General features: G+C 44.0%; 1 protein-coding gene across 12 annotated transcripts in view; it reads right to left on the reverse strand.

Annotated features, from left to right (window-relative positions):
* Positions 1-23,315, reverse strand: part of EP400 (E1A binding protein p400) — a 110,566-nt gene that overhangs the window by 44,336 nt on the left and 42,915 nt on the right. For 11 of the 12 annotated variants that reach the window (XM_060785659.2, XM_060785663.2, XM_060785653.2 and 8 more), the window contains 8 exons: positions 19,003-19,169; positions 17,168-17,322; positions 15,008-15,265; positions 13,405-13,569; positions 10,806-10,970; positions 7,870-7,964; positions 6,520-6,818; positions 5,436-5,638 (listed from right to left, as the gene is read on the reverse strand). In XM_060785659.2, coding sequence (XP_060641642.2) covers positions 5,436-5,638; positions 6,520-6,818; positions 7,870-7,964; positions 10,806-10,970; positions 13,405-13,569; positions 15,008-15,265; positions 17,168-17,322; positions 19,003-19,169 — 1,507 coding nt within the window. The remainder of the gene's footprint in view (positions 1-5,435; positions 5,639-6,519; positions 6,819-7,869; positions 7,965-10,805; positions 10,971-13,404; positions 13,570-15,007; positions 15,266-17,167; positions 17,323-19,002; positions 19,170-23,315) is intronic. The other variant, XM_060785661.2, reaches the window with a different exon arrangement.

The following is a 23,315-nucleotide window of genomic DNA, read 5'->3' on the forward strand; positions in this document are numbered from 1 at the left end:
GGATGGCGGGTGTCATGCCTTCCCTGCAAGGTGTCATGCCATGGCTGAGAACAAGACAGCTCTTCCAAAGGAGGCGTGCCGCTTGGATAGCATGTCCAACTTGTAATGGGCGGCAAACATTAATGGAGTTGCCCAGGTCGCCACCCTGCAGAACTCATCTAGACCACTGAGATACGCCATTGTCAAGGCCATGACCCTTGTGAAGTAGCCTTTGATTGTAGCCAGAGGTCTTTCCAGGCCATCTGATACGCCAAGCGTATAGTAGACTTGATCCAGCCTGAAAGGCGCTGGTACGAAACAGGAAGGCCTGCAGTGTCTGCCCAATACTGAAGAAAAAGTCTTGGAGACTTCTGAATGGATTCTGTCCTATGCAAATAGAAAGCAAAAGCCCTCCTGACATCGTAGGCACTTTTGGCAGAAATGTCCATATGCAGAACGACTTTGTCTGCGTAGAACCTAATATAAGGCTTGTCTGCGCAGAGCGCACACAGTTCACCAGCTCTGCGAGCTGACATGATAGTGACAAGAAAAGCAGTCTTCCATGAGAGGTAAACTAAATCAGTCCAGGACATAGGCTCAAAAGGTGCTCTTTGCAGAGCCGAGAGGACCAGGTCGAGCTGCCAAGCTGGAGGCAGAGGTATGACCTGTGGGCGAATGCTCTTATAGCCTCGCAAAAAAAGTTGAACGAGTGGATCTCGAAAACAAGATGGAAGGTTCTCCCTCTTCCGATATGCCAAAATGGCTGCTAGGTAACACTTGATAGAAGAGTAAGCTAGCCTAGCCACTGCCAGGGATGCCAGGAATTCCAGCAACAGCGGAGTAGAGGCAGACAAGGGATCCGCTGTTTGATAAAGTCTGAGAAATGCTTCTACTTGGCGGCATAGGAAGTCTTGGTGAAATCCCGATGGGCTGTATTAAGAATAGTTGTCATTGCCACAGAGAGCTGCGGGCCCTGATGTGCCACACAGTCAGCCAGAGGTGATGGAGATCTGGATGGAGCATCTGTTCGGAGTGAGAGGACAGAAGATCCGGCCTGTCGCTCAGCCGTGTGAACTCCCTTACAGACTTGGTGAGGAGAGAGGCGAACCATGGTTGGCAAGGCCACCATGGCAAGACCAGAATGCAGTCCGCGTCATCCTCATCTATCTTCACCTGGACCCTTGTCAGGAGGGGAAGCGGAGGATACATGTAAAGGAGAGGATTGTGCCAACTGTACTCGAAGGCGTCCCTAAGACAGCCTTGGCAAGAGTCTCGGGGAAGTCTGGCACAATACAGGCCACATTTCACGTTTTGTGGTGATCCAAAGACATTGATGGTGGGCCAGCCCCACCTACGGAAGAGAGCGGCAGTCTCGTCGAGGTGCAGCTACTAGTCGTGCGTCGTTGGCAACTGCCTGCTGAGTTGGTCGACTAGGGTGTTGTCCTCTCCCGGCAGATAAATGGCAGTGAGGTGGATGTTACTGAGAACGCACCAGTCCCATATGGCCAACATGAGCCGAAGCAGTGAACAGGAGTGGATGCCGCCTTGCTTGTTCATGTACCAGCCCACGGTGGTGTTGACTGTGAGGAGCCGGACAACTTGTCCTTGTAGGGAAGACTCGAAGGACTTGAGTGCCTTGAAGACACCAAGTAGCTCCAAAATATTTATATGGTTCGTGGCTTCTTGCTGGGACCATCGGCCTTGAGCCACAAGGTCTCCCAAATGGGCACCCCAGCCCTGCACAGAGGCATCTGTCGTAACATGCACAGTTGGCTGCCGGGGACAGAATGGCATGCCGCAGCAGACATTGGCATGGCACAGCCACCATCGAAAGGAGCTCCGGACGCTTGTAGGGACAGTGAGGATTCTGCGAGGGCTGTGACGAAGAGGATGAAAGATGTGAAGAAACGAAGACTGCAGTAGTCACAGCCAAAGACGTGCCAGTGGGGTCACTTCTGTCATGGAGGTCATGTGACCGAGGAGCGACTGGATATGGCTGGCTGGCACCTTGCGTTTGTACAAGGTGTGAAGAATCAGAGACTGCAGAACTTGGTAACGATCCTCTGGCAGGAATGCTCATGAAACTGTGGAGTCCAGGATGGCGCCAATGTAACGGATGCGCTAAGTGACAACAAGGCCCTGGTCCTGCAAGAGAGATAACGTAGTATCTATGTACCAGAGAAAATCTTCTCGGATTTGGGCGACCAAAAGCCAGTCGTCAATATAGGGGAACACGGTGATGCCCTGGAGGTGAAGATGTGCCGCCGCCACCGCCATACACTTAGTAAATGCCTGTGGTACAGTTGAAATGCCGACGGGAAGAACCCGGAAGCAAAAAACATCCTGGCCTATCATGAATGCCAGATAACAATGGTGTTCGGATGCAATGGCGATGTGAAAATAAGCATCTTTGAGATCTATTGTCGTAAACCAGGCTCCCCGAGAGAGAAGAGGGAGAAGTATGAAAAGTGTGACCATGCGAAAGCTGTGTGCACGGATGCACCTGTTGAGGCCTCTCAGGTCCAAAATAGGGTGCTGGCCACTGTCCTTCTTGGAGACAAGGAAGTACCTTGAAAAATATGCCTGAGGAAAAAAAGTTGGATGGAGGGGCACAATGGCTCCCTTTTCCAACAAGGTACGCACTTCCTCCAACAAGACCTCAGATATAGGAGTGGTACGGACACGGCCCACCCCTGGGGTGGACTTAAATTCAATGGCGTAGCCCCTGCGGACTACATCCAGGACCCATGCGTCCGTTGTAATGGAGCGCCACTTTGGAAGGAACGGTGCTAGTCGTTCCCCAAAATAAACCACAGGGGGTGGTTGTATGGGAGCAGTGCAGGACGAAGAAGTTGAAGGGTTACCCAAAGACTGAGGCACCACGCGGACAGAGGTTGTGCTCAAAGAAGAGGAAGACAATGAGCTTTCAAAACCGGCATCTCGGCTTGGACAGAGGCTTCCCCTTACCAGTCTGCCGAGACTTCCCTGATTGGGACTGCCTGTTTGTTGATGGAGAACATGCTCGCGCGAAGGACTGCTGTTCTGTGTAGGAGTGACGAGTGGTAGCAGGAGGTGGCTGCCATCGCGGCTTTGACTAAGAAGAGGATGGTGTTGTAAAGCCATACTTGTTGGCTGCTTGCCGCACCTCTTGCTTCTCTTTGAGGTTGGAATCTGTATCCGGATTAAACAAAGTATCATCACGACAAGGCAGTTCCTTGCCTGCATCAGAAAGGGACGATGTTCTCAACCAGGCATGTCTGCGCATTGCAGTAGCCATCGCAAAAAATCTCAAAGTTGTCTCTGCTGTATGTTTGGCCATGTCCTTTTGTGCCTTGGCTAAGAGCAGGGCCTCTTGCTGGTATGCTCTAGGCAGGCTTTGCTGGTCTGGAGGGATAAGTTCCAGGTAAGGCTTCAACTTTGTCCACAAGAAATGTTAATAACAAGCCATGTATGCTCCATAATGAGCAAGGCGTGCCACAAAGCCTCTTCCTGTGTGGACCATCTTGCCAAAGGCCTCCATTCTCCTGCCATCCTTATCCGGTGGCGTGGTGAGGGTTTTCTTTGAATTCTTGCCATGGTATACATCAACCACCACAGAATTCGGTTTAGGTAGCCTCGCCACCCATTGTACCTGAGCAAGATCGATATGATACATGGCGACATAGTGTCTGAACACAGGAGGCACTGTAGCTGGTGGAAGGTCAGGTATTCTGGCCAATTTAATCAGGTAAGGAAGTGAAGGCAAAGCTGACGCTGGAAGCACATCCTCATCCTGCTGCTCTGAAGAGAAGGGTGGATCTTACACCACATCTGGGACCTTTGGAGTTGGCATATCTAAGGCTCTTGTCAATCGAGTCATTAGAGCAGAAAAAGAAGATGTGTCTTCCTTCGTGGCTGGCTCTGCATCCTCAGAAAAGGTTTGAGGCTTGGGAGTGGCCTGCAAGGAGGCCAACTTATCATCAGAGTCATGGTCTGATGAAGCAGCTGTTGCCACCGGGGGTGGTGCCAGGGCTGCTGCAGCAGGCAGAGGCTGGTGCCGATGCTTGGCGTTCATGAATTGGTTAACATGGAGGGCCAACATAATACACTCTGCCACCAGGAGAATAGTGGATGTATTCAGAAAATAACGGCTGGATACGTCTATAGGCATGATGAGATTGATCATGCACAGGCAGATCCATCTGGTGATGAGATTGTGGTGGAGTGTTGTAGTCATATGGAAGCAAGTACACAGATGGGCTCTGGGAGTAAGGAGAACAGGAAAATGCTCCAGAGGAGCCTGACCTGGATCTCAGCCAAGGCCCTGATGGAAGGGCTGATGGAGGAGGAGAATGGTCCCGTCGCTCCTCCTGGGGCTGTGGAGGCAATGTTGCCAGAGGCAGGCTCCACGCTTCTGGCCCCATGCTTCTCCACTGCTACCCTTGAGGAGGGCAGGGCAGAGACAGGGAGCATTGGTGTAGGGGGGGGGCTGCATCCTCTAAGGGGAGCAAGGCCACCCCCGTGCGCTTGTCTTGCGCGGCTCTCCAGAGTGCGTGCGCCGCTTCGGCGGAAGTGGAAGGCTGCACTTCCGGTGAAGGCTCTTGGCTCTACCATTGTCCTTCCGGATGTGGAGCAAGTACACTAGCGGCAGCTTCGGAAGCCTTCCCCGGCGAAGTTCCACGAGGGGATTTAGAACGGCGGCATTTCAGCATTGCCAGGGAAACAGAGCGCGCTGGAGGTGTGGAGGAGGAAGGCACAGCTGCCGGCAGCGGTTCTGAAGCCGCTTGGTGTGGGGAGGCAGCAGGGAGAAGCAGCTTCTCATAAAGTAAGTTGTTTAAATGTGCCTGTCGGCTTCTTCTAGTTTGGGGGGTAAGGGTTTGACAAACAACACAAGTTTGAGCATTATGAGCTTCCCCCAAACACAAAAGCCACAGAGTGTGCTCGTCAGAAGCAGGAAACTTCCCCCCAAAAGCAGTGCACTTTTTAGAAAGTGCTACAGACATACTGGCCTGAAAATGGTCAAACACAGTCCTAGGTCGAGGCAGGCAGCAAACAAGGGTGGTCAAACAGTTCAAAGTCAAAGTCCAAAAAATCCAAGTTGAGGTAAATTCAAAGAGTAGTAAAACAAACCAAGTCAAAACCAGAATATATGAATGGAATAGAGAGAGGGTTCCTAACGCTGCTGCTTGCACAGGCGAAAAAAGGAACTGGTACTACAGCCACACCTGTGTCCTATATGTACTATGGGGAGGACAGGTGGGGCCATAGCCTTAAAGGTATAGAGAGATTATTATAGGGTCCGAGCTGCTACGCATGCATGAGAATTATTACCATATGTGCAATTTCACAGAGACCACGAGGTAGAAATAAAATACATTTAAAGGTTAAAAACATTCCATCTAGAGTTCAAGATCTAAGGCCATTCAGTGATCAATTGCACATAATTCCACATTAAGATTAAAAATATATTTCTCTACCTGCATCATACTGCACTAATCGGAGGTCAGGAAACTGAAGAAACTGTGGAGTGATGAACTGGTGCAGCTGGTGCAAGAAGGGAGCTGCCTTTTCTCTCAAATGGTGTCTGAGTTGTTTCATTTTATGGTTATACAACGGAGGAATCTTTGCCACATGCAAAGATGGAGGAGCAGCCACAGCAGCTGGTAGAACGCAGAGTACTCTGTGAAATCAAACAAGAATGTTGCAGTTACTTAAGACTAATTAACCCTATTTACTCAAGTCTAATGCGCCATTGAATCTAATGCACACCTGTTTTCAAAACCCTGACCCCCAAAATGTTTTACTATATTACAAGAATCTAATGTGCACCCTAATTCTGGGAAGCTCAAAAAAGGTGAGCATTAGAATCAAGCACATAAAGTAGTTGTTATATAGCAACCCAGTAAGCCACAGAACCAGTGGATGGGATAAAAAGTTGGCCCTAAAATATCAAAATATTTTTAATACTTAAAGCTCTTACTGTAAATAATGAACTCTTAGGGCAGTGGTTCTCAACCTGTGGGTCCCCAGGTGTTTTGGCCTACAACTCCCAGAAATCCCAGCCAGTTTACCAGCTGTTAGGGTTTCTGGGAGTTGAAGGCCAAAACATCTGGGGACCCACAGGTTGAGAACCACTGTCTTAGGGGAAATATTTCAACCTTTCAGAAGAGAAAGACTACTGCAAAGCAAACTAGTAATGTTATGGGTATGAAGCCATGTCCATTTTGAGGTCTTGGGGTCTGTGGTTCTTCACTTCTGCATGAGGCTGTTTTTTATGATGAGCAAATGGATGGGGATGAGTTCCATAACTGTGGAATAAAGCAGGGAGTATCAAAGAAAGAGTCCTGGTCACCCATTCCAACCAATGCATGGCAAGTAGCATACAACTAAAACTGATTGTCACTGACCACTACCTGGGAAACCCACTCTAACACTTCTCACTTCCATGCGTTCTATTGAAACATACAGACCATCCCCCTATACCAGAATCAAGAGGGGGGATACCTTGAAAGTCCATTAGTCAAGTTAACTTTCAATATATAAGCATAAGTTACAAATCACCTATTAACAGCATCTCGCAGAGAGTCCTGCTGCTGCTTCAGGATCCACATTAGTCTTTGCAGAGGATCGCTATGGTCCTGGGAGGAATTATGTAAGAGGCAACAATTGGCAAAGCCTGCCCATCTCCATTTGCTAGATGTCGTGGAAGACCGAGGGTGACTCTTCCTGTCACCCACCAAAGAACAAAGTCTAAGGAGATCTGCACCATAAACTGGAGCTTGGGAACAACGGCGCTCGTTGCAAAAAAAGATCCTGTCCAGGCGCTCCTTTAGAAGTCTGTTTTTTTCTTCATATGACTCCTTTGCCATAGTACAAGAAAGATGTTAATTCTTTATTACAACAATGGAAACAGCTACAAGCTTTTCACTTGGCTGCAATCTTAAACCTATGTACCTGGGAATTCCACCAAATTCAGTAAAGATTATTTCTAAGAAAACATGTGTAGGATTGGGCTAGACATGCAATTCCAAGGATATCATCCAACGGGACTGCTTTTCTTGCATAACACACAAGAAATTAGGGCTGATTCATGCAGCCACACTGGGGACAGGAGCCATGAGACCTCTAGATGTCCCTTGCTGCAACTATCACAATCCTTTTTAAACATCTATATATTTATTTGTTTATTTTCTTCAACAGTATAAGTATTGTCATAAAATTCATAAAGACAATAATTTCCCTTCTCTGACTTATATACATCAGTTTAAGCTAACACCCCCCCCCCAATTGCAAAACAATAATAAAAAAGATTAAAATAGACTTTCAAAATCAAAGACACAAAGTGAGAAAAATGTTGTAACCCCATCAATAAATTTAGATAGGTCCTTCATTCTATCCTATTACCTTATTTTTTTCAATCTCAAATCATGCCAACATTTTAACAATTCATTTTAACAATTCACTTCTTCTTTATGAATATTATAAATTGTTCAGATTCCTTTAAAACAGTGGTTTTGTGTTGTTTTTTTTAACCAGGGACCACTTTGATCAGGGACCACTCTCCAACATTGATACCAAAAGGGTTATGAATCCTTTTTTGGTCAACTTTAGATTCGGTTTGGTTATTTGGGGTGCTGATTCATAAAATTGCATTGGATAGATCACATCAGCTCTACATAACTTTCCAAGTTTGCTATAATCTCCCTTTCCTTCATAACTAGTGGAATCGATTTCAAATTTTATTTATACTGTATACAAAATAACAACATAGTTTTGCAACATTTTTTCATATATAAAAGTACAAATTTAGAAGGATGTCAATACTGCTACGCTAGGGAGAGAAAATGAAATATGTTTTAAGGAAAATCTGCTCATTTAAACTGATCCTTAAGTTCATAACGATGTGAATACCTGTGAGTGTCCTCCATGTATAAGGCCAGGTTTTAAAACTGAACCTGCGTCCCCCGATGCTAAATTAGCAGCCATTGCTCGACCTGGAACACACGCTTAAAAATAAACCAAGAGTTTATGCATATCAAATAATAATAATAATAATAATAATAATAATAATAATAATAATAATAATAATGTTCTTTTGACATTGCTGCACATTTATGCATGAGAGGCCTCTCCAACAAAATACAATTTGCCCAACCCCAGAAAAATGTAACCGGGATTTTCCCAGGATAGTCTTGTGTTTGCCTATTTGCGTAGTTCAGAACATGAGAAGGAACTACATTCAGGCTGATGGAAAAGTGATGCAGCCTCCTCTGCCAGTCTGCTTGGCTTCAATGCCAGGGGGGCAAGGAGGGGAGGTCTCATAGTCACCATAAAAAAAGCAAGATGGGAAGGAAAAGGCAGAGTGACCTATCCCACCTCTGGCTTTCTATTGGGTTTTTGGCTAGCAACTTTGACAGTTTGATTTCTTCGCCAAAGAGGGGATGTCAAAGTGTCACTCAAGGATTGTGGGGTTAGAGCAGGGATGCCAAACCATTTTCATGGAGGGTCCCATTAACCTTCAAAGGGCCCTTTGGATCCATGGATGGAAAATTCATGGATACAGGGAGAGGGACAATTCTTTCTTATTTTATTTTATTTGCATAGCAGTCAGTGCTCTTTAGTTTTTAACATTTGGGTAACTGTATACCAGTGTTTCCCAACATTAGTACCAAAAAGGTTACAAATCAGTTTTTGGTCAACTTTAGATTCGGTTTGGTTATTTTGTGTGCCTATTTATTTATTTATTTATTTATTTATAGTATTTGTATTCCGCCTTTCTTACCCCGCAGGGGACTCTGGGCGAATTACAATGTACACATACATGGCAAACATTCAATGCCATAGACACACAACATATATAGACAGACACTCAGAGGCTATTTAACATTCAGCTTCTGGCCACCAGGGAAGCTGTCGCTTCACCGTCCATTTGTGACACTGATGAAGTAATTTCCTCATTCTTTGCATACTTTCTGGTAGGGCTGGGCGGTTTCGTTCGTTAATTTCGTAATTCGTTATTGATTCGTATTTAAATTAGCTTACGATCTGATATTGAGCCATGCAGGAGCAACTAAAAATCAAAATGAATTTTTCAATTTATTTCGTAATTGTTTCGTAATTGGTTCAAAATCGTTTCGAAATTGTTTCGTTATTATTTCCGTATGTCTGGTGCAAGTTTTATAGTTGTTGTTTGTTTTATCAGTGATAAAAAAATAAATTATCACACCAACAGTCAACAACAGAGGGAGAGGGAAGCTTCAGAAGTTCCCCCTGTCCCATTTGGAGGGTTTTTTAGCGTATTGCGCAATCGCGTCCGCCATTAACGAATCGATTCGTAATTGTTTCGTAATTTACGAAATTTCGTATATTTCAAACTTTTTTAAAGAAAAAAATCGGAATTCTTTTAAAAAACGAAACGCAAAACCTCCCTAAAAACGAATCAAGTTTAGAAACAATTTTTTCCGTGGTTACCCAGCCCTACTTTCTGGAGATTTTTATGGCCTCGTAAATCAGTTAAATTAGCCTCCCCACATAAGTGGTATCTAAATTTCCTACTTGACAGATGCAACTGTCTTTCGGGCTGCAAAGGTCGACAACAAGCTACACAATTTTGGTTGGGAGCTCACTCCGACCCGGGCTGGCTTCGAACTCATGATCTTTTGGTCAGTAGTGATCTTAATGCAGCTGACTCCCAGCCAGCTGCGCCACAGTCCCGGTGATTCAGAAAATTGCATTGGATAGACCACATCTGCTCTAGTTTCTGATACAGAATATATGCGATCCCATAGTCGCTATCTGCTCGTTCACAGAAAACCATATTTAATAAGCCTTGGCACTATAAGAGGGTTTTGCGAGACCAGTTGCTCTCGTTTATTATTTATTTATTTTACCCCATCCTTCTCAACCCCCGAGGGGGAACTCAGGGTAGCTTACACCGGCAACAATTCGATGCCATCACACAACATAAATAAAACACAATTAAAGCATTGGTCAAAACATTAAAGATAAATAGGCAGTTAAAACATTATTAACAATAATATGGCCGCATCCAAATTTGATTCAATATTCAGGGACTTAGTCCAAAGCCTGTCCATTATCAGTCCACATACATCAACTGTGATTGCTGCTAAGCCTGCTGTCCAAATGCCTGGTCCCACAACCACGATTTGAGCTCGTTGCAATGATGTAGTAACCATGAGGCCGCAGACCATATTTGAGTTCTTGCGGACCACTGCTGTATACAAAACAGTAAGGTTTTTGTTTTGTTTTCGATAAAGTGCTGTTTTAGGGGGCTTCCTGGCCAGAATCTGTAAAAGAATATCAGAAATGCCCACTTCCATTTACACCCCAATGGTCACATGAAATATTTTGTGCAGAATCAGCAAATGCCAGAAATGGCTTTATGGCTCCTAGCACTTGGACAAAATGACCTATATCCTATGAATGCAAGGTAGAGCTTGGGCTGAGTGGAAAGTGATAAAACAAATGTCATGCATTGAAAATGCAAGAAAAAAGTTTCCACCCCAACGAGAGGAGAAAATTCATGATGGTAAAAGCTGCTCCACTGTAGAATGGGATGCCTCCCATGGTACTGGACTTTCCTTTGTTGGAAGTCCTTAAACTGAGATATGAGAATGCTTTAATTTGGAAATCCTAGAATAGATCCTTTGGTGCCTTCTATTTTTATGAATCAATGAGAGTGACTCTCACAGAAACAGTTTTGCCTTATACTCTGTAGTCAGGACAGGGAAAAGAGAGACTCCCAGAACAGCAAAAGAGGGCATATAAACTCAGGCCTGCTCCTTTAAAGTGCTCTGCAGGTCAGACATATATGGAAAATCCCTTACCTTGTTGTGTAATTGCAGAAGCTGGCAAGGTGGCCGGGTGCTGATTTCCTAAAGTGTTCAGAGCATTTTGAACTGTCCCAGTTGGAGACATTGTCTGCATGACCACTGGGCCCTGAGGCCGTAAGTATTGTTGCCCAGGAGCTGAAACAATCTGCAGGACACTGCCTGGTTTGTACAAATCACAGAGGAGGAAGTCATAAACTTGAAGGAGAAATCAGCACACAGCCCAAAACACTAGTGCTGCCATGTACAATTTATAGTAATTTACATACAAATATAACAATGGTAATCCAAAATAATAAACAAAGCCTCATCTTAAGCTAAACTAGGCCTCTTCAACCTGCAGTCCTCCAGGTATTCTGGTTTAGCTCCCAGAATTCCCAACCATTGAACAAGCTGGCAAGGGCTTCTGGGGGATGGAGGCTTAAACAGCTGGAGGGCTACAGAGTGAAGAGGCCTGACCTAGTTCATTTTCCTTCTTATACCTTAGACAAAGCAGAAAACATCATAGCAATGATAAAAGAATGATCTTTGTACCCTACCTTCCAAAATGCCATTTCCCTACTATTAAATATACAATCCGCAAGACTGCTCTGCAATATTTTTTTCAATTCAGTACTCTTAAAAGTAAAGACTTTCTTCCATGAAGGACATCTTTTCCCCTTCAGCTTAGGGGGAAAAGAGTAACCACAACCTTGCTCAGAACAGTGCTAAGTTCCTATGAAACGAATTGTTAAAAGCAAGCCTTGAAATATTCTTGAAAACAAGGCACTAGCCTTCCTTCTGAAATAGCCAGTCTCGCTTGTTATCGTGTGCCTTCAAGTCATTTCCGACATATGGAGATCCTATGACAGCATTTTCTTGACAAGATTTGTTGGTGGGAAGGGAGGTGGCTGTGTTTTCCTTTGAAGCTGAAGGAGTGTGGCTTGTCGTGGCTGGATGAGTGGATATTCAAACTCGGGTCTCCAGAGCTGTAGCCCAACACTCAAAACATGATACCACGGTGGCTTTCTCATAGTTTTACTACAAGCTTGGGAGGGTAGAAAATTGGTCTTTGAAATCTGCATGGTTTACTTGGACCTCTTAGAACTTGTAGGGTTGCAATTTCAATCAGCCCTAGCCAGTACAGTCAACAGTTAGGGACTATGAAGTTCCAGTCCGGTTCCACCCCCATCTCAAGTACAGCTGGTGGGAACAAGAGAGAGGGCCTTCTCCATGCTCGCCCCCAACTCTGGAACTCCCTCCCTAAATAAATAAAGCTAGGCCCCTCCCTTCTTTCCTTCAAAAAACAACTGAAGACTTACTTTTGCTCACTAGCATATAGAGAGGAGGAAGATTAGACGATGAGAGACCACTACCGGACCTCTAGTTGAGAACTATTATTGTATCCGGGCTTTGCTAGTCCATGTTAGCCCAGTTACCATCATTGGCCACACAACCAACCCACATAAATTTGTGAACTTTAGTTGGCTTTTGTAAATCAATGTGGATACTTTATGTTCAGATTTTATGTCATTATATAATTTTGTTAGATTACGTTTTGTTTAATTTAGTGATATTAAGTTCTAATGTTGATTTCACATGTGGGGTTTTTCTGGGATTATTATATTGGTACTTGTCAGTTCTATGGTGGCACTGAATGTTTGCCTTTGTATGTCTGGATCCACCCTAAGTTCCCTTGGGGAGAGAGGGCAGAATATAAATCAAGTATTATTCATCATCATCATCACCTTTAATTTCTTATTAATCGCCCTCCATCCGAGATGCTCCAGGCGATTTACATAGCAGAAATTATACAGGATAAAACACATACATACAAATATTAAAATTAATATTTGGCGACCTCCGATGATGGTAGAAGGAGAGACGGTCTCTAAGATACAATGGACCCTGCCATATAAAGTTTTAAAGGTCAGGACCTGCATCTTATACAAACCACGATACTCAATTATTGTTATTATTACTATTACTACTACTACTACTACTACTACTACTACTATTATTATAGTAGCAAATTAGAACAAGAACTAATAAATAGGTGTGAAGATGCATTCAACTTCAATCCTCATTTCAGTGGGGGATTGTAGTTGGACACCACTGCTTCTTAAACTGTGAGTCTTGACAGCAAAAGGGGCCACCCTGAACCCAATATTGGGACATGAAAAATTTTGTAACAGGAAAAGGTTTCTGAAGGCCACCCATTTACATGGATCTTTTAGCAACACGGTGCAGTGTTTACAGTGGAGTCTGCAGAAAATGCTTCAGTAGTACACAAAAAAATAAAATTAGCCTGTTTAGCAAGCCTTGTAAATGCTGATTTACTCATTTGTTATCAGTAAATGTTTGATTTTATACCCATTTTATCTACCTATATACCTGGGTCAAGCAAAAATGTATTGGGTGGAATGGAGTCATGAGTGGAAAACAGTTAAGAAGTCCTGGTCTACTCAATGCTGAGATGAAAAGTGAATTTAGTCCCAAAAGTACACTTTTGACAAATAAAAAGATCAAAATATGTGTTCCAGAGTAAACCAGGCCTGAACTCTCCCTAGAAAACATGATGAAAAACACTTCATTCTGAAATGAGCTTGAACAGTACCTTGCAGCTGCAGAGGCTGTCCTGCAGTGAGCTGGCGAAGTTGACTATGAGATAAAGTAAATTTGTTGCCCTGAAACTGCAGTGTCACAGGAGTCTCTGGCTGAGCGATTCTGCCCTGTGCTCCAGCAATTGAAGCCAGCTGGGCTATTTTGACCACTTCTCCACCTGTGGGGACAGAAATGCAATTAAAGGGGAGGGGCTGCCTTCCAAAGATGGGGTTTTGTCTTTTGGTTTGGTTAGTAGGACTGATGCAGAAGCCGCCCCCATGCAGAAACATATGCAGTGCAGCGGGGGAAAGTGTCATATAAAAGTTCTACAGGTACTGCTTTGATATTGGTGATGGCATTAAATGTTTGCTTTCTTTTGATTGTTTGAAATGTAGAACGCGTGGTGAAGTGAAGGAAGAGACGTTACCTTTCCACTTTTACAGGCAGCAAGAGTAACCTGAAATAACTCATGTGACACTTGGGAGAGTAAAGAGTCATGAAGGTCAGACCACCACTGCCTTTTCAAAAGCAAAACCCAGGAGAATGCAAGAGATACCAAGAAGTTCACAAGGATTGCTAGTGAATGTGTCAGTTTTTTTTAAATACAGCTAAAGAAACGGGTTAATTTTTATTTTGTGTATATTCTGATCTTAAGGTAATAAAAATTAAAACAGTTAAGTTATGGACCAAACTACAGCAATACTGGCATATTTGATGCAATCAAACACCATTGAAAGTATTTTACAATGGATTTTCAAAGTGACAAGTTTATTTTCTGTACACACATACTTTTCAAACCAGTTTGTTTGTTTCTTTAAAGAGGATGTATACCTCATCCTTCAGGTAGCTCACAATTGCTGAAAACCAAACTAAAAACTCACCCATAAAATTATTTTTGATAAAAAGGGGATATTAATCCAAGTTTTTAGCATCTGTAGACAATGATCTTCAATTTAGCCTTCAAAAGAAAAACTATCCAAAATTTTGAGATTCAAGGCGCTCAACTTTTAGCTTTTGCAAAGGCAGTTCATTCCCCCAGAGATTAAAACATTAGTACATCAGTGCTCAGTATTCTCTAGACATGCTAGTAAGGCAGCGCACATTCACTCTAAAGCAAAACCAACTCTTTCTATCCCCACCCTACCCACTTTGCCAAAAGTTGCAGCTCGCCTCCAAGGAAAGTCAAGAAGCCTTCTTAGCAGGATAAGGTTAGTGTTTTCAAAAAGAAAGAGAATCAAATTAGGAAAAGGAGAGCATTAAAAAAGGTTTCTGGGTCCAAAGGGAGCCTGGCCAGTGGAGGAAACATGCAACAATTAGGAGATTAAGTTGACACCACTAATGTATGCCCACAGCAGTTTTCAACTATGTTTTCTCATCCAATTTGTGGATGTTTTCCTTGGTCAATTAAGCAAAGTAAAATAGTGAGCAAAGCTACTTAAGAGTGAAGGGTTGGGTGGAGTTGGGGAGCAGGGAGAGAACCAAACCACTGCAACAAATAGTTCTGTACACATGTTTAGGGTGCCTATAACTTAACCTCAGGGAATTTTTTAAAAATAAAATAAAAATAAAATACAAAGATGGGAAAAACCTGGAAAGGGGAGGGGACGGGCACTTACTAGGCAACCGTGCCTGAGCCTGAGAGGTTAATACCAGCCTCTGAGGCAGCACACTCTGTTGAATGGTGTGTGGGGGGGCCTGTGGCTGAGCCTGGCCTATTTGCAACGCCTGGGCAGTGGGGTGAGCCCGCTGTTTTGCAGGATGGGCTGGGCTAGTTGTTGTGGTGAAGGTCACTGCCGGATGCTGTCTCGGAGGAGCATTGATGGAAGCCTGAGTTGTCTGAAACTGTGATGCTGCGGAGGAGGATACGACGGCGGCTGCAATCAATAAGGTTGGGTGGTGCAAGCATATTAGAGTCAATCCCAATTTGTAAGGGTTTATAGCATTGGAGTTGTTGTACTTTTCAAAAACTTTCAGCCTAAGTAAAGGAAGGAAAATCTCTTGTTTCACAGACTGGAGTTTAAATACTGATCGTGTTACTGAGGTTGTACCTTCATCCTCAATGAATTATGACTCATTTGCTCATTACACAAATACAAATGGCAGTTATACACACATTATACACGAACACACAAACTCGCCTTGGAAGCGAGCTGCTCTGTGTGATTTAACAAAACAGACACTGCAGCAGTGGGCAAGAACAGCTTGGGAGACTATTAGTTTGTTTGCAAAGCCATTTGTGTGAATATCGGGGGGAGTGTTTCGAACTCTGTCCAAAACAAGCCTTTTACAGACAATCAAAGAAAAATGTAGACACCAGAGTCTTCACAACCACATCTCAGCTCTAAGACAAAACAAATAAAGCTTGCTGTCTTCAGGGATTTCCTTTCAAAGCATATTCAGAAAAGGCATATAATAAAACCCTCCTGAAACAAGTCGAATAAGGAGACCTGGTGCCCAAATCCTTCCTGCACATTAGAAACCTTCTGAAGAAAGGACATGACATAGTTCCCACAGCTACCCACTTGACAGCTTTCTTCACACAAAAAGGTTTTATCAAAGAAAATAATTCAAACATATAACCCACTATCTGTGTTGCAAATTGAAATGGTTCCAGCAAAAGTTAATCTGTTTTTTATTGACTTTCAGAAGGCTCAAGTAAAATGAAACATGGGGAATATCTCCGGTTAGAACAAGTTTTCAAAGGACCCCCCTCCTCAAAAAAAACAACAACTATGGGTTGTCTCTCATTGCCCTTAGAACAGTTAGCACAGCCTCAATATACAGTAATTGTTATAGTGTGAGGTAGCATAGCAACATGTCTCATAAAGACATCCACAAGAAAGAGCTGTGGTTAGGTCAAGCTAACACCTTTGTCTCTGGGAGGCTCCATTTTTATTTTACAGGCAGTCCCCGAGTTACAAACACATGACTTACAAATGACTCCTAGTTCAGAACACAGGAAGTAGGAAATATCTACCCCTAGGGAAGTGAATTCACTCCTGGAAGATTTATTATCATGGGAAAAGGTGTCCCCACTGAAGCTTTCTCACCAATCCTTGTTTCCACAACAAGTCAATTTGTTCAAAATCCCATTGTCATAGGGACAGAAAGTGAGGTGAAATCTTCTGAAAAGGGGCACAGACACAAACACCACAGGAGTTTAGACCCCTGTACTATCTAAAGCTATATGTATTTGGCTAAGGTTTACAATTAAAATGTACATGTTCCAACTTACATACAAATTCAGCTTAAGAACAAAACTACTGAATCTATCATGTTCGTAACTTGGAGACTGCCTGTATATGCTGTATGTTCATGCCAGTATAACAAGCAATTCATATAGCAGATTCACACTGCAGAATCCTAGAGTTAGAAGAGATCACGTGGACCATCTAGTCCACACCCCCCCACCCCCACCCCACCCTTTTGCAGGAAAAACACAAAGTGCTTTTCCTTAGGTAGACTAGAGCCATGGAGATGTCAACTGGCAGAAAAGAAAATTGTATGCATACTTTACCACATGCCCAGTTTGGAAACACTTTTCAATGCCCTGATAAATACTGGTAAGAGCAGAACATCAGGTTCTAGGAGAAGCAGTTTTTTTTTACTGCCATGCCTTGTATTTTGAGGACCAACTCAATATTTTCAACGTGACTATTCAGGGTTTTTTTAAGAGTAAGAGGAGTTGGGAGAGAGAAAGCAGAAAATTTTAATGGCTCAGAACACTGGCATTTGAGCACATTTGGGAAGGACCAGAGTAGAAAAACCTTTCTCACCTTGATTTGCCGATACTGTTGTCATAGGGGATCTTCCTCGCACCTGTCCCTGTTGAGCAACCGTAGTTGTAGTTGCAGTGCGCTGAACCTGAGCACTCGGGAAAGATGTGGTCCTGCCTTCAGGTTTTTGTCCATACTGAACAGGTTGGAATAATCTGAAACAGTGATTGGCATCATTACTACCTCCCGCAACAGGCACATGCACACATTATGTTAAAAAAACACACACACACAGAATTTTCCTTTGTGGCACATTATTTGAGAGATGGTGAAACCTGTGAAAGAGCTACCATCATTTAAAAACACAATTAGCACTCAAAAAGGTGTGTGCCTGTGACATCACATTCTAGAAAATGTGTTTGGGCAGGGCTCCTTAACCTTTTTCCACTTGTGACCTCATTCTAAATGGGAAATTTTTACATGACTCCAGGAAAATAAGGTGTATAATAGGTGGAAAAATCAAACATTTACTGAAAACAAAACCCAATTCCCCTCCTTTTCCATCCTTCTTCACGCACACCACTTTTTCCTTTTCTCAACCTGAAGCCCAATTTCTCCTCTTTCTGTGTCCATAAACATCCCCTTTTTTGACTAAAATTTTCGCAAATTGTTTTATTTTTTTTCTATTTTGTTTTTGTCTTTGTAAGCTGCCCTGAGTCCCTTCGAGGAGAAGAGGGTGGGTTATAAATAACGTTGTTTTGTTGTTGTTGTTGTTATTAAACCCCACAGTTCATTCCACCATTTGGGGTTGCAACCCCAACTTTAAGAAGCTTTGTGTTAATGCATGCACTGTGTATACTTATGTATAAGTTGAGGATAGGATTTGTGTTCAAAATCATGGATTTTTATATGATCCATGGATAAGTTGAGGGGAAAGCATTAATGCTGCCATAGATGGCCAGTCATCATAGGCTGCTGTTGCCATTTCTCTGCTCAGACATTCAAAAAGGCAATAAACAGTAATAATCTTTGCAACTGGCCCTGCCCATTGTGTCCAATTATTGTGGTTTTATATTGCATTGTGTGTTTACTCTGTATTGTTTTTTGTATTATTATTTTGATATTTTATTGCTGTATTTTTATGTTGTATATTTGCTTTGTTGTAATTATTGGGCTTGGCCTCATGTAAGCCACCCCAAGTACCCTTGGAGAGATGGTGGCGGGGTATAAAGTTTTATTATTATATATAACAGTGAAAATAGTAGAGTGCTTCTTTTAGGTTCTCCTTGATGGATTAAGCTTTTGTCACTCGATGCAGAAAAGGAGATGGTTCCTTTTTTTATAAGCCTTAAGGTACAGTAGTCACATTGACTTATGGGTAAGTCAACTCAGGTTTTTTTTGTCAATGTTTTGATTAAAATTTCTAGACTCATGTGATTATCTATGGTACGTGTTTCATTTTAGAAAGTAAAAATAACGTTATTAAAATAATCTGAAAAGCACCAAGAGACAGACGGAGGCTGTGTAAACGTTATCCAAACTAAGGATCTTGGCTAGTCACTCATAAACAACCCAGGGTTTATAAACCAAGAACACAGCCTGGTTCATGTTTTTACCTTGAAAACAAAGCAATAAACCAGGTCCCAAGATTGAGATGACACACTAAGTAAATAACTGCTACACAGCAATGGAGTGTGTGTGATGGGGCGATGTGATCTGCCTGTGTCCCTGTGCAGTTTGTTCATGATAAACCTGGACAGGATTCTGGATTATAATTATTTGCTCAGCTGTACTTTCAATAGCATTTTCACAGTATATTCCTCCCACTTCAAATATGGCAGCAGAACTTCACCAGAAGTAGAGGAGGGCGGATTATTTTTACATATTCCATATACCTGCTTGATTTCAGCTTTACTGGATTCGGTCTGGGGGGAGATGGAGGAGAGGTATAGATTTCTTCAATAAGTTTCCTGGTCACTTTTTGCTTTGGCAGCACTTGCATCTCATAGCGAGTCATCTTATTCTCGATTCCAATCAAATCAAAGAGACTTAAGTCTGCAACCTAGAGATTAAGAGTGAGGTTAATATTAATAGCCTTTTTATTTGCAAGTATGTACTAAGAGCTGATTACAAGGTCAAACAAGTAGCAATCTATATACCTATACCTATATCTATATACCTTATATCTATATTTATATTTATCTATCTATATACCTAATAAAAGTGCAAATATAATAAAAGTGAAAATATGTGTGTACATGGCCCACTTCCACAGAGAAGCTCCCACTTCCACAAACAGCTTCAACACATAGTGCTGAGGAGCCACCAAAGGCCCTCCCTCCATCGACATTTCAGGTTATAGTGAGCACCATGAATATGTAGCCCAACCCCTGCCAATGTCTCGCCAAACACCATTTTGCCCACCACCCAAGGAATCATTTCATCCTAGATTTCACATGTTCCCTCCACCACAGAGACATTCCAGTATTTCTTACTCTCCATTGGTGTGAAATTTGCATGAATCCGCCCACTGCCTCTCCCTGAAACCCTTTCCTACTCTTTTCAACTCTGTCTTTGGGGGAAATTCATCTTGATTTATAGGAATTATAGTTCACCTACATCCAAAGAGCACTGTGAATGTAAACAACGATGGATCTGCACAAAATTTGGCAAGCATACCCCATGACAAAATTTGAATACTGGTGGAATTGGGGTGGAACTGGCCTTGACATTTGTTAGTTGTAGGTACTGGAATTTACAGTTCACCTGCAATCAATGAGCATTCTGAACTCCAATAAATATGGTACTGGGCCAAACTTGGCACACAGAGCCCCCCACACAGAAAAGAAATTGATTTGTGGGAGTTGTAGTTTACCTACATCCAGAGAGTACTGTTAACCCAAACATCGATGGATCTGGACCACACTTGGCACGTACACCTGGTACGCCCAAATTTGATTACTAGAGGGGTTTGAGGGGAACTGACCTTCCTTTCGGGTATTTGCAGTTCACCCACAATCAGAGAAACTGTGACCTCCACCGATGATGGACCTGGACCAAACTTGGCACAAAGAACCCCCATGACTAACTCAATCTACTGGAGCGTTTTGAGGGGACTAGCTCACCATAGTGGCAGTTGTAGTTTACCCTACAGCCAGAGAGCACACTGAATCCGACCAATGATACATCTAGAGAAAACTTTAAGTACTGATGGAGTTTTTTGGGGTTAAACTGGTATGATATGAATTGTAGTACACCCACAACCTTATGCATTTTGTACAATAAAAAATGACTTTTTCAAATAACCCAGGCAACGTCGGTTAAGCTAGTTTAATAATAAAAGTAGGAGTATTTGTTTTAAACATTGCTGATCACCCGCAGAACTGAAAACATTCAGTAACACCGGCCAGTGGCTGACACACATTTTGGTGCCTCAAATGTTAGCCGTGTTTCGGGGTCTATTTGACCTGCTGATTCCAGAAATGGTACCTGTTTCTAGTTTTTGAGTTACATAACATATGTCACCCTCTACTCACTCATAGAAAACATGATAACCATCTCTAAAAAATTAGAGCTGATGCAGTCTTTCCAATGCAATCACATCAACAACCTTGATGTGATTGCAACCTTGGGGCATGGCCTTCTTTGCCGACGGCTGAGACGAGGCCAATGCCGAAAGCTACTTTCCCGGAGTTGGTGGGACCACAGGAGAGGCCGTCTTCGCTCTGCGCCCTCATGCGCCCGCTTGAATGCAATTCACATTGCCGTAGAACAGTGGTTCTCAACCTTCCTAATGCCGTGACCCCTTAATCCAGTTCCTCATGTTGTAGTGACCCCCAACCATAAAATTATTTCCGTTGCTACTTCATAACTGTCATTTTGCTACTGTTATGAATCATAATGTAAATATCTGATATGCAGGTGTATTTTCATTCACTGGACCAAATTTGGCACAGATACCTAATATGCCCGCATTTAAATACTGGTGGGGTTGGGGAGGATTTATTTTGTCATTTGAAAGTTGTAGTTGCTGGGATTTATAGTTCACCTACAATCAAAGAGCATTCTGAACTCCACCAACGATGAAATTGAACCAAACTTGGTACACAGAATTCCCATGACCAACAGAAAATACTGGAAGGGTTTGGTGAGCACTGACCTTGAGTTTTGGAGTTGTAGTTCACCTACATCCAGAGAGCACTGTGGACTCAAACAATGATAGATCTGGACCAGAATTAGCACAAATAATATACCCAAATGTGGTGGAGTTTGGGAAAAACAGACCTCGATATTTGAGAGTTGTAGTTTCTGGGATTTATAATTCACCTAAAATCAAAGAGCATTCTGAACTCCACAAACGATGGATTGGAACAAACCTTGGCACACAGAACTCCCATGACTAACTCTGCGGCCCAGCCAAGGGAGCCTTCTCGCAAGGAGAGCCCTCAGCTGTGTTGCAGCCTTGCTGGAAGGCACGAATGTGGCCCAGCAAGGAAGCCTTCTCGCGAGGAGAGCCCTCAGCTGTGTTGCAGCCTTGCTGGAAGGCGCGAATGTGGCCCAGCAAGGAAGCCTTCTCGCGAGGAGAGCCGGAAGACGGGACCGCGATCCAGCTGAGGGAGACTCCTCAAGATGAGAGCCCTCGGCTGGATCGCGGCCTCGCCGGAAGGCGGGACCGCGGCCCAGCTGAGGGAGACTCCGCGTGAGGAGAGCCCTCGGCTGGATTGCGGCCTCGCCGGAAGGCGGGACCGCGGCCCAGCCGAGGGGGACTCCGCACGAGGAGAGCCCTCGGCTGGATCACGGCCTCGCCGGAAAGCGGGACCGCGGCCCAGCCGAGGGGGACTCCGCACGAGGAGAGCCCTCGGCTGGATTGCAACCTCACTGGAAGGCGGGACCGCGGCCCAGCCAAGGGAGACTTCGCGCGAGGAGAGCCCTCGGATGGATCGCAGCCTAGCCGGAAGGCGGGACTGTGGCCCAGCCGAGGGAGAATTCGCGCGAGGAGAGCCCTCAGCTGGGGGCGGGGCCTAAGGAGGCGGCCTCACGACCCCTCTGAAATTGCCAAACGACCCCCAGGCTGAGAACCGTTGCCGTAGAACATGCCGGCGTAGCCGCAGCTGACCTCATGGACTGCGTCAAATGGGCAGAAGCCACCGAGCTTGTGGTAGACAAATGTCGAGCCTGTACAGTTTCGGTCGTCACCATACATGGCTGTTTGGATTGTCTTGTCTGTCTCAAGGATTTTGACGCTGTCAACATCGTCAAGTGGGTCTTTTTTGAAGGTCTCTTTCCCGCCAATGTCGAGCGTACCAAAGGAGCTGGGGCATTCGAGGTTGATGCTACAGCCGGGCGCGCCAAAGACGGGTCCGCCGATGTTGATGTCGAGGGTGGGGCGGATGATGCCGATGGTGCCAAGGTCTGTTGGTACAGAAGGTACCTCAACCGATGAGCTCGATTCTTACAAGATTCAGCCGTCAGCGCTTGGCAATGATGGCAAGAAACAGCGATATGAGCTTCGCCGACGCAAAGGAGGCACTTAGAGTGCTTGTCAGAATCCGGTATCTTTTGGGAACACTGCGTGCAGTGTTTAAAGCGAGTCGTAGACATAGTGAGGAAGTTCCAAAGCGAGCCTTACAGCGGAAAATCAGGACCTGCGGAGCATGCGCCTTTTATGCCCTGCCGGGGACTGGGCAGGGTTGCCGCCAAAACTTGAGAAGTTTAAACTGAGGAAGTTTCCGTTGGTGCGTGCGAAGACACAGTCACTCCACATGTGTGCATTCACAGAGACCACGAAGAAAAAAATATTTTGTTGAACATTCCAAATATAGTGGTTAAATTGATTTCATCAGTGAGTCCCACTGTTGAACAGCTCTTCCTATGGTCAATAAGTTCTTCCTAAAGTTTAGGTGGAATCTCCTTTCCTGCCATTTGAACCCATGGCTCTATTGAGTCCCTGTCTCCAGCACAGCAGAAAACAAACCCTCTTCCTCATGACAGCCTTTCAAATATAGAAACATGGTTCTTATGTCCCCTTCTCTCAGCCTTCTCTCAGCTTAACAGACGCAGCTCTTTAATCTTCTCCTCACAGTACATGCTTTCTAGTTTAGGGAGGCCGAGGAGTCCTCTAGCTGAGAATTTTGAAGGCCCCTCTCAAAACTACAAACCCCAGATTTCTGCAGGAGGCAGCCACATGATGTGTATCAACAGAAGCAGC

Source organism: Anolis sagrei, chromosome X, assembly GCF_037176765.1.
Source record: "Anolis sagrei isolate rAnoSag1 chromosome X, rAnoSag1.mat, whole genome shotgun sequence".
Taxonomy (NCBI): Eukaryota; Metazoa; Chordata; class Lepidosauria; order Squamata; family Dactyloidae; genus Anolis; species Anolis sagrei.